This window comes from Peromyscus eremicus, chromosome 19 (assembly GCF_949786415.1).
Source record: "Peromyscus eremicus chromosome 19, PerEre_H2_v1, whole genome shotgun sequence".
NCBI classification, from domain to species: domain Eukaryota; kingdom Metazoa; phylum Chordata; class Mammalia; order Rodentia; family Cricetidae; genus Peromyscus; species Peromyscus eremicus.
The window spans coordinates 34,743,803-34,755,804 of record NC_081435.1 but is presented as its reverse complement, the minus strand read 5'-3'; the positions used below and the strand labels follow the sequence as shown (position 1 = coordinate 34,755,804).

At 40.9% G+C, this 12,002-nt stretch overlaps 1 protein-coding gene across 1 annotated transcript in view; it reads left to right on the top strand.

Moving 5' to 3' along the window:
- Trim36 (tripartite motif containing 36) overlaps positions 1-11,762 on the top strand; it is a 32,429-nt gene extending 20,667 nt beyond the window's left edge. Inside the window, exons 5-10 of the mRNA XM_059246665.1 lie at positions 151-246; positions 3,955-4,208; positions 4,398-4,522; positions 7,328-7,618; positions 10,130-10,427; positions 11,305-11,762. Coding sequence (XP_059102648.1) covers positions 151-246; positions 3,955-4,208; positions 4,398-4,522; positions 7,328-7,618; positions 10,130-10,427; positions 11,305-11,659 — 1,419 coding nt within the window. The 3' untranslated portion in view covers positions 11,660-11,762. The remainder of the gene's footprint in view (positions 1-150; positions 247-3,954; positions 4,209-4,397; positions 4,523-7,327; positions 7,619-10,129; positions 10,428-11,304) is intronic.
- Positions 11,763-12,002: the final 240 nt, after the last annotated feature.

Here is a 12,002-nt window from a genome sequence, read left to right as displayed (position 1 = left end):
GCCAGCAAATATGTACCTCAAGGTAATTACTTTAGCTGATTTTGCTGTTCCTTCATCAGGAAGGAAGAAGGATGGATACTGTGTAATTTGCAAAATTGCATGAAGTCTTTGTTGATTTGTTTATGTACTTGTATCTGTGTGTTTCCACAGGAGAAGCTTTCAAAGGACATCGATTTCCTTATTGGTAAGGAAGGCCAAGTGAAGAGTCAGATTTCTGAACTCAACTTGTTAATGAAGGAAACAGAAGTAAGTTCCGAAGTGGTCAGCATAGTTTTTCATTTACCTGTCCAGACGATAGCTTATTTGTTCATAATCCTGAATGTGTTCCCCGAGCTGGGGATTGTGTGACCTCACACCTCTGCTTTCCTAGAACTTGTGGAAGCATATGCAGCATAGATTCCTGTGTGCTCAGTGCCCAGATGTCATTGGGATGTGATAGTTACAAGGGCCCAGAAGTCGTAAGGAAAGGGTAGCTTTCAACAGTGACCTGCGTGTGAATAAGTGACAGATAGCCTTTGGAAAGTTACTGTATGTGACAGGCCCAGGGTTATCTAAAATTCCAGATATGGCTGAATACATGTTCTGCTTTGCTTGCTCACATAGAAATGAGTGGTAATGCTTGCCTTTTTGTAATAGCCACAAGGTCCATCAACAGAGGAGTACAGATAGCAATGAGACTATTGGAGCTACATGTACACATAGCTTAGGTATATCCTGCTGTAATGCTGTGATGCTGTAATGACATTTATAGAAAGTATCCAGACCAGGATGGGAGATGGTTTAGCAATGGTTGAGAGCACTGGCTGGCCTTCTGGAGAACTCAGGTTCAATTCCCAACTCCCCCATTGTGGTTCACAACCATCTGTAATTCCAGTTCCAGGGGATCCAATGCCCTTTTCTTCTTCTTTTTCTTCTTCTTCTTCTTCTTCTTCTTCTTCTTCTTCTTCTTCTTCTTCTTCTTCTTCCTCCTCCTCCTCCTCCTCCTCCTCCTCCTCCTCCTCCTCCTCCTTCTTCTTCTTTTTTGTTTTTTTTTTATTTTTTTTATTTATCTTTTGGTTTTTCGAGACAGGGTTTCTCTGTGTAGCTTTGCGCCTTTCCTGGATCTCGCTCTGTAGACCAGGCTTGCCTCGAACTCACAGAGATCCGCCTGCCTCTGCCTCCCGAGTGCTGGGATTAAAGGCGTGCGCCACCACCGCCCGGCCTCTTTTTTGGTTTTTTTTTTTTTTTTTTGGTTTTTTTTTTTTTTTTTTTGTTTTTTGTTTTTTTTTTTTTGTTTTTTCGAGACAGGGTTTCTCTGTGTAGCTTTGCGCCTTTCCTAGAACTCACTTGGTAGCCCAGGCTGGCCTCGAACTCACAGAGATCCGCCTGGCTCTGCCTCCCGAGTGCTGGGATTAAAGGCGTGCGCCACCACCGCCCGGCTCTTTTTTGGTTTTTTGAGACAAGGTTTCTCTGTGTAGCTTTGCGCCTTTCCTGGAACTCACTCTGTAGACCAGGCTGGCCTCGAACTCACAGAGATCCATCTGCTTCTGTCTTCTCCGAATATTGGGATTAAAGGTGTGCGCTACCACACCACCGCCCGGCTCCAATGCCCTTTTCTAACTTCCATGTGCACCAGGCATCTACACAGTGCACAGACATATATGTAAGCAAAACACATTAAATACATTAAATAAATATTTTTTAAGTAGCTGAACAGTGAAACCAGATTATATCTTAAAATTTCATGAAGCGATCCTTGAAGAGGGCAAATCAGTGCTGTAGAGCTTATGAGGATGACTTCTGGTGTACCAGTAATGTTCTTTTATCTGAATTGCTGGTTGGCTGTTATTTAATGAGTCCTCACCTTTACACTTACATGTGCATTATATTCTACTTCAATTAAAAAAAAATAGGGGAAGTAAGCTAGCATCCTGGCACTTGGAAAATGGAAGCAGAGAGATCATGAGTTCAAGGCCATAAAAATTGTGGTTACATAAAAATTAAAGAACTGCATAAGAGTGTCTTAAAAAGGGGGGCAGGCTGGATGACCCATTGGGTAAAGGTACTTGCTGCGAAGCCTGATTTACCTGAGTTCTCTGACCTACACACATAGACACAGAGAGAGAGAAAGAGAGAGAGAGAGAGAGAGAGAGAGAGAGAGGAGAGAGAGAGAAAGGAGAGAGAGGAGAGAGGGAGAGAGAGGGAGAGAGAGAGGCAGAGGGGAGAGGAGAGACATGGTAAATACAATGTAAAAAATAAAAACAAAAAAATTCATAATAAATAATAGCACTTTTGAAATATAGTAAATATGAGCAGGGTTAGGTTATTTGACAGTTCAAGTACTTTAAATAGGCCTTAATATGTGGAGTGGAGTTTCTTTTTCTTTTTTCTTTTCCTCTTGATCACTTTACAATTTATAATTAAATATAGATGATCTAGGCTAGCACAAGACTGTTATTTCTTGAAATTTTTTTTTCCCAGTAAGAAGCGAAATAGTTAAGAAACAACAGGGGCCAAGGATGTATCTTAGTGGTAGGAAATTTGCATCATGTGTACAAGACATGTAGGTCTGGATCCCGATCTTCATCGCCAACATTGCAGAAGAAATAAAAAAAAAATTAACACCAAATTTGTCTCCATCCTCAATTCTTCCTCAGTGATGATGGGATAGTTTTTGTGTCTGCAATTATAATTGTTAATTATGTATAGTATTTCTGTGCTCAATCTGGAAACTATCATGAAATTCTAACTGAATTTTGCTGTCCTCTGACTTTTTCCTTTAAAAATTGAACTGGAACAAAGTATTGTGGTAAATATGAAAATATCCTGATAAAACCTATCACTTTGTATGTTACTTAAAAAAAAAAAACCTTCAGAGACGAAAGTGGGATTTTTAGGGTTAGTAATGGGCAAGGGAATCTGAGCCACATCCCTTTCTCATGTGGTCCAGAAGCCGCTGGGGATTTTGAAGCATCCTTTTGCCATGCGTGTTCCTGCAGACATGCTGTTAGGTCTGTTAGGATAAGCACTCATCACTGCTCACTGGACTCTTCTTTTCAAAATCATACTGAGCTCTGGTTTTATAAAAATTCAAATCATTTGGGCCAGGCAGGGTGACATAGACTTGTAATCCCAGCACTAGGGAGGGTGAGGCAGGAGGATTGCCCTTGGGGCTAGCACAGGCTATATAAAGAGACTGCTTCAAACAACAAAAACCCAAATGAACATGTTTAATACACATTACAGACAGGATTGTTCTATAAAAAAGAAAAAAAATTACATAATAAGAATGTTTATGTGGCAATATGGTCTGATTTTTATGTAAATAACCCTTCTTAATCTTCATAAGAACTTGAATAATTTCTGTTATCCAAGAGCTTTTTGTGGGAGACAGAGAGGGGTAGGCACTGAACCTGGAGCTTATGCTTAGCCTCAGTTTAGCCTATAGTACATGGCTGAGTAAGGATGAAAGCAAATGAATCTTAAATACCTTAGAAAGAATATTGAAAATGTTGTTTTTTAAAAGTTCTATTAACTTTAGAATAGCTTCCTGTATTTAAAAAGACTTCCAAATTTGGGGTGAGTTGCAACCTCTCTAGAATTGTGCTTTTGCTATTATTTATGGTTAAATCAGTTTAATTCTGCCATAGGTTTATTTTATCACTGAAATTCTCATTTAATTGAACAATTTGTCTGTTACTGGACTTTGAAAATACGAAGTTTTGAGATTATGAAGCAAATCTAAATGGAAACTGACAGTTCTTTGTTTGATGCCAAACTATGATTTTGAAGATTTTAGGATCAGATAGAAGTTTTTCTTTGCAACCTCTAGCCTTGTTTTGTTGAGTTTGATATCACATAGGACATCATGAGAAGACCTTTGGGTTTATGGACGAGGTAATGCTTGCATGCTCTCCTCGTGCGATGGAGAGGTGGGGTTCACACGTGCGGTAACACTTGTGTGTTTCACACTAGTGCAATGGAGAGAGGGCCAAGGAAGAAGCGCTGGCCCATTTTGAAAAGCTCTTTGACATCCTAGAGGACAGGAAGTCATCTGTTCTGAAAGCCATAGATGCCTCTAAGAAACTAAGACTAGACAAATTTCACACGCAAGTGGAAGAGTACCAAGGCCTTCTGGAGAACAACGGGCTTGTTGGATATGCGCAGGAAGTGCTGAAGGAGACAGATCAGTCTTGCTTCGTGCAGACAGCAAAGCAGCTCCATCTCAGGTACTCGCTGGGCTCCTCAGCCTTTGAAAGGCCCCACCAGATAGTTCCTGGTGTTCACGAGCAGTCTGGGCCTGCTTCATCCTGGGTGCTGAATGCAATGCTCATTTCTTTAGTATGCCACATTGCAGGTGTTTAGACTGACTTGTCTTTTTAAAGAATGGCTTTTATATGAAATGTGTCTGCCCACAGAATACAGAAAGCTACGGAATCTCTGAAGAGCTTTAGACCCGCAGCCCAGGCTTCTTTCGAAGACTATGTGGTTAACACATCCAAACAGACAGAGGTGCTTGCAGAACTGTCCTTTTTCTCTAGTGGTAAGTGAAGGCCGTGCCTCCTCCCCAACCTGCCTGCATGCTGCAGAAACACACCCCCTCCCCTTTGACATACGATGCTCGTGATCATCTATCCTGGAGCCTTAGACTGGTTTTTGTGCCTGTGTTTCTGGGCATTAAACTGTACCCCTGGCTTTTTAAATGTTGTGTGCATGGCATCACATTTTTTTGAATTATAAGCTTATGCTATTTTTTAGTACATGAAATCTGGGTTAAGGTATATTCTATATTTCCAGCCATATTGAATTAGGACTCGCTGTGAGGGCCCCAGCTTAATTTGATATCCTTCTGAAGACCGAGTCTCTAAATACAGTCATCTTCTGAGGACTGACTGCTGTCACAATCAGGGTTATGACTTCAGCACATAAACTTTTAGGGAACACCCTCATGGGGGGGGGGGCTTCCCTCTGTTCTTACATCTCACCACATTTGCCTTGCTGAAGGTTCTCTTCTCGTGAAGTTGAGGCAGCACAGGCTTGGTGCTGGAGAGCTGCTCAGGAGTTAAGAGCAGGGGCTGCTCTTGCTGTGGACCTGAGTTTGATTGCCTGTGCCTCTATAGGGTGACTTACAATGCCAGTCAGTTGTACCAGCTCCAGGAGGTCTGAGGGCACCTGCACACATACCTGGCCCCCAAACATATGACCTTTAAAACCTATATATATAAAAAAAAGATCTTTTTTGAAAAAGGAAATCTCTCTTCTTAAAAGTTAAAAACTGTGGGTTTGTGGCATCTTTTCTTTTTAAATTTATATCCCAATCTGGTATGACTTATTACGACTTTAAATTTTCCAAGTAGGTGTTAGGTGTTATTTCAAATGCAGACTTTTTTTCCTAGACTGTTGATTCTGCATACTCAGTTGTTTTTTTTAGATATATGTTAGCTTACTTTGGAGTCTTAAGCATGGATCCAAACATTGTCCCTGGAAGGGTAAGACTGACCATGGACAATCATGGGCTGTGCTCAGTACACAGCAAAGGACCAAGAAAATGAATGGTAGGTAGAGGAGAGAGGAAGCTCCCATTTCCTGCCTGTGGATGTATTTCACTTTTCCTCCATGCTCACTCTTAGAACATGCGACCGACATACTCTGTGACTGGTCCTGTTGCACGTTGTAACTTTAAAGTAAACTTTGGATGTGTTTTCAGATCGTATTGTGGCTGTATAGTCTCCAGGTGTGTTAATGCACTGTCAGACTTCCTTATATGCCTATGACAGGCTGCGGGATAAGTGAAAAGAAGCAGGGCACCTCCCTTAGTTCATTTCCTCCTCTGTGGTTTGATGTAAATGGGGTGTGTGTGGGAGTGTATGTTTGTGGATATATAATTTATACAAGCTGAACAAAAAGTATGGAGTGGAGGATGACCTTGAATTTTACTCTCCTGGGATTATAGGCATGTGCTGTTATGCCCAGCATACATGTGACTTTGAGACCTTACTGCATGCCAAGTTTATGAGTTTAGTGTAGAGGAAAGGATACGTGAGTGCACATGGACTAAGTTGTGACTTTGGCCTGCTTTTTGTTTTTTTGAGAAGCTATAGCCTAATCTGCAACTCATTATGTAGCCCAGGCTGGCCTTGTATTTACAGTCATCTTCCTGCTTCCTAAGCTGGAGCTTACAAGTGTGATCTACCATGGCTGGCTTTAAACACTGTACTTTTAGCAAAATATTAGAAACCTATTTCTCCCAAATACATAAATCTTGATTGATCCGTACAGTGAAATATTACAGAAAAATATTGATGGGATCTAAATGAAATTGGTGCAGTGGTTACCTTGAAATTGTCTAAATATTTTTGTGGGTTTTCCCTACTTCAGTTTCTGGTTTTCTTATTGTTTTGGTGTGTGTGTTGTACGTATGTGTGTGTGTGCATGTGTGTGTGTGTGTGTGTGTGTAGACCAGAGGCCAGAGGTTAGTACCATGTGCCTCCCTCGGTTATCTGTCTTATTCTTTTGAGGCAGGGTCCCTCATTTGACCTGGAGCTCACTGACATGGCTAGACTAGCTGGCCAGTGAGCTTGACAGATCTGTGCTGCCTCCCTGGAGCCTATGTTAGGGGCCACTGCAGCCAGCCTTTCTGTGGGTGCTGGAGACACGAACTCGGGGACTCAGGCTTGGGTAGCAAGCACGTCATCAGCTGAGCCACCCCGCCAGCTGATTTATACTTCACGCTTGTACTAAGAAAAAGTATTTGGCTTTGCAAGTCTGCATTAGAAAATATTAAAGGAAATGCGCAATAGAATTACTTAATCTTTTAAGTATTGAAATGATTTATGTAAATATAAATAAAAATTTCAACTCCAGAGTCACAACTCACTATGGGGAAAGTCTATGTTTTTTTTCTAAGAAATTCTTTTTATTTTTTGGTTTTTGAGACAGGGTTTCTCTGTGTAGTTTTGGTGCCTTTCCTGGATCTCGCTCTGTAGACCAGACTGGCCTAGAACTCACAGAGATCCTCCTGGCTCTGCCTCCCGAGTGCTGGGATTAAAGGCGTGTGCCACCGCTGCTCAGCGAAAGTCTGTTTTTAAAAATAGAATTTCCAGTGTTTTAGAATTAATAATGATACCACTTAATGCTGTAATTATGGCTTAATTTTTGTATTATTTTTCACTTACTTTCCCCACTTCAATTATAATTACAAATTTACTGTATTTTATATTTACTATCTTTCTTATGCATAGTATTATAAATTTAGGAATTTCTTGGATACCACAAAAACTGTCAGTACTTCATTTTTGCTGAGGGAAATTCTATCTTAATGTCGTGTTCTGTGTCTTAATTCTCTCAGGCATAGACATTCCTGAGATCAACGAGGAACAGAGTAAAGTGTATAATAACGCCCTGATAAACTGGCACCAGCCAGAAAAGGACAAGGCCGACAGCTACGTTCTTGAATACCGGAAGATTAATAGAGATGAAGAGATGATGCCGTGGAATGAGATAGAGGTGCATGGCACAAGTAAAGTTGTCTCCAACCTGGAAAGCAACAGTCATTATGCTTTCCGAGTGAGAGCTTACCGAGGATCCATCTGCAGCCCCTGCAGCAGAGAGCTGGTTCTGCACACGCCTCCAGCTCCAGGTACGGGGAACAGTGCGGTCGGAGAGGCTGAGTGGGAGAGGTCTGGAATGTGAACGGGCAGTGTCTTCATGCAGACAGACCAACACTGGAACCAGCTTTGTGCTTTTAAAAGACTCTGGACAAGTAGATTTCATACTTGGCTGAGATTTAGAAGTGACCTGAATCCCCAAATGTCACCTCAGAAGCTGTATTAGATTGTGACTGATATCAGACCAAAAAAAAAAAAAAAAAAAAGGCTTTTTAATGCTTGGGGCTAACTTAGTATAAAAATGACATGAATGCTACTTTAAACACTTAAAATTGCATAACTGCATGTGCTTGGTGGACCATGCCTTTAATCTCAGCACTTAGGAGTCAGGGGCAGGCAGATCTCTGAATCTGAGGCCAGCCTGGTCTGCATAGTGAGTACTCGGCCAGCCAAGGGCAAAATGATAAGACCCTGTCTCAAAGCAAAAAACTCCAAACATAAAACAATAGCATGGTTCTGGGACTTTTTAAAAGGTCAGTTAATGACAAGATCTAAAATACAGGTTGTTGGTAGTTATTTTTAAAATTCAGTGGTGTGATTTAATCTAGGTCTCACTTGCCTAAGTTTTCTGTCCCGTGTGATTCCCTGCACACGGGAGTGGGAGGCATGTATTGGGACCACGCGGCAAGCTTTCCCTCCACACAGAGAGCTTCCCGTTCCCTGCTACCCTGCCTCTTTAGAGGGGTTGAAGGGCTTTACTGGATAGGCAGGACATGCAGATTAGTTGGTGTCTGCTACAGTGTCTTCATAGATGAGGGATACTTAGAACTACAGTTGTTCTCGGTCACTATAGTGGGAAAGCATTTCGCCCTCCCTGCCACTCAGTAATGTTTTAGACCACAGACTCCACTCCTGTTTAGTGTCTTATGTATCCATATTTTCTGAATTCTGTCTTTCCTCTCTTCTCTTGTCCAGTGTAAAGAAGCAGTGTATGTGTGTGCGCGCGTGTGTGTGTGTGTGTGTGTGTGTGTGTGTGTGTGCGTGTGTGCGCGCGCGCTTTCCAGGTATATTGTGGCTTTTAAAAAATATTAGAATATAAAAATATATAGAGTTGGCTGAAATGATTTTTCTTGATTTGCTGAAGCCAATAGATAAGTTGAACGTGTAAGTATTCCGTAGACATTTAACACTGAACGCTGTCTTTAACTTCTGGCCTCTGAAAGTAGAATGGATGGATCTGGACATGGCCGCTGTCCTGAATAGCAGCTGTATAGGAGGGGTGAGGGCATGCGAAGAGTTTTATCTTCCTCTCCAAGAGAGACTATATAAATACTGGGCTGTTTAGATGACTGTACAAAGTAGGAGATACTGGAGATGGAAAAGAATCTCGAACAACTATGCTAGGACATTACCCGTCACCAAACAGAAAGATCTGCCTCTATAGGGGCCTGGGCTTAGCTTGCTGGTAGCCATTTTTTTTTAATGTCATAGAATACAGATAAGATTTACCATTGTAAGCACATAGTTTAGTTATAGAAAGTATCATCATTCACATCTCCAGAAAAAAATTTTAAACCTCACCTGAAAATCTGTACCCATTAAACCACTCTTCACCCCTCTCCCCATAGACACTGGAAGCCTCTATTCTTTTTTTTTTTTTTTTTTTTATGAGGGTGTGACTATCTGGGTACTGCACAAGAGCAGAACTGGGCAGTATTTGTCTTTTTGCATCTGGTTTATTTTGTGGTGTTCACATTGTAGTGTGTTTCAGGATTTCCTTTTTCAGAGCTTGCTAACACTCCACTGTACATCTTCTACATTTTCTTTATCCATTATTTTGTTGATTGAATTTTTGTTGTGTCAGCATTGGCTAACAATAAATGTTATGCATACAGTAGTTGAGTTAGCTCTATTCTGTAAATGAGGAAGTTTAGAGTTTAGATCAGTCTTTTCTTAAATGTTTGAGCTGAATGCCAACCTCTCTGAACTGAAAGTCCATGGTTCTCTTCTTAGATAGTACCACCTTTCTCATATCTGCTGTGCTGACTGATAAAGGAAAGATCTTAAATTTTCAAATTTATAAAATTTGGAATATTTATAAACATATACCACCTCTTAGATTAAGCTCCTAGGGAGCTTAATTGACTTCCATGGGCACCTGCACTCATGTGCACATAACCCCCCCTCCAATAATTAAAAATAATAAAATGAATATTTTTAAAGATGAGTGATTAAGTATGTTCTATGTATAGTAATTAACATTGCTGATTCCAAGGTATGCACTCAGAAGTGTTTGCAAGTATCTAGAATATTTGCTTCTGCTTTGGATATTTCTGAAGCTCTTCATGTATAGGGAATATACTGGAACTTTACCACTGCATTGGAATCTGGATTGATGCAGCTATCTGGCAGAGAATGGCATCATCTTTGCATATCTTCAGTAATTAATTTCTATTTGAAAACCATCAGATTCAGCCTTAAATTACAGAAATGCTTGTAGATGTTGCTCAGATTACTTAAGAATAATTTTAACCTCCATTCAGTTTTCAGTTTCCTGTTTGATGAAAAGTGTGGCTATAATAACGAGCACCTGTTGCTAAACCTGAAGAGAGACCGGGTGGAGAGTAGGGCTGGATTTAATGTCCTTCTGGCGGCAGAACGCATCCAAGTGGGCTATTACACAAGCCTCGACTACATCATCGGAGACGTTGGAATAACCAAAGGGAAACACTTTTGGGCCTGCCGTGTGGAACCATATTCATACCTGGTCAAAGTGGGCGTTGCCTCCAGTGACAAACTGCAAGAGTGGCTGCGGTCTCCCCGGGACGCGGCTAGTCCAAGGTAGGTTCTTTCCTTGATGGAGAACTTGATAACGGCTTTAAAAGTAAATAGCAGTGTTGCACAAGATCGCCCTGAACAGTCTGGGACTCTTTCATTATGTTTGGAACATACCTTTCTTAGATTCGAGTGATTGGCTCTGTCATGTGGCTGCTTTAGAAAAGGAGTCAGGTTGTCTTGTATTCATTCACAGAATAACATTTAATTTTTGCTGCCATGAGGGAATTAGTCTTTTTTGAATTCCTCTTGATTATGATTCAGCTTCAGAACTTAAAGTTTCCAAGTTTCCCGTAGTTTCTAAAGGGTATGTTAAATCTACCCATGCAGTGAAATGCCTTTAACTGCTTCTTTCACAGCACTAGAATTTTCTATAACTTTTCATGTTTCACAGAGGGAAAAACAACTTCATTACTCTTTCTTGATGTGGGAACACAGTCAGGAAATAGGGTTGTATGGAGGAGAATGACCATGCTCTTATCTTGTATTCTTTTGAAAGTTATTACTTTAGTCTGTTAATCCCATGCATGAGGGCGTAAGTCTTTGTATTTTATGACATAGCATTGTGTACCATAAATATTTAATCTTAAATTAAGCCCTTCACCCTCCTGATTTTTTTTAGTAGAAATGCATTTTAAGGTTTCCATTTGTGTATACATCTAGGTAAAAATGGATGGCACTATAGGGAATTTGGTACTGAGTAAATAGCACAACTCTAAATGGCAATTTGCAGTGCATGCTTAATGTGTGTTAATAGCACATTTTTGTGTAGGTTAACTTTAGAACAGTATATGTTAGTTTTGGGGAGTGTGTTGGAGATACTGGGAGACTGTGGCTAGAGCTAAGTAAGATTGTTTTGTTCACTGTGTTTACTATGTTGTAGATATGAACAAGACAGCGGGCATGACAGTGGCAGCGAAGAGGCCTGTTTCGATTCTTCACAACCGTTTACATTAGTTACTATAGGCATGAAGAAATTTTTTATACCCAAGTCACCTACTTCTTCTAATGAACCCGAAAATAGAGTTCTTCCCATGCCAACAAGTATAGGGATTTTCCTTGACTGTGATAAAGGCAAAGTCAGCTTCTATGATATGGATCACATGAAATGCCTGTATGAGCGCCAGGTGGACTGTTCACATACGATGTATCCAGCATTTGCCTTAATGGGCAGTGGAGGAATTCAGCTTGAAGAACCCATCACAGCCAAGTATCTGGAATATGAAGAGGACGTGTAGCTCGGACACCCCATGTGGCGAGAATGAAAACTGTGAACAAAGCCATGCCTTGGTGTTAGTCTTCGTAACTAATTACATATTGTTTACGTCTTCTGTCACCACACCTGTTTGTAGTGTACGGTTGTTTTGTTTTATCTTGTTTTGCTTTGACACACAGGGTCTTGCTATGTAGCCCAGGCTGGCCTCAAACTTTGTTCTCCCGTGATAGGCTCCAGAGGGCTGAGATTATATGTGGGCACCACCAGACCCAGCTAATGTATGATTCTGAAAACTCAGAAGGCCTTCACAGCCTTGTCTTGTCCATGTCATTATTCTGCCTTTTACAAATGGTGGTAGTGAAAAC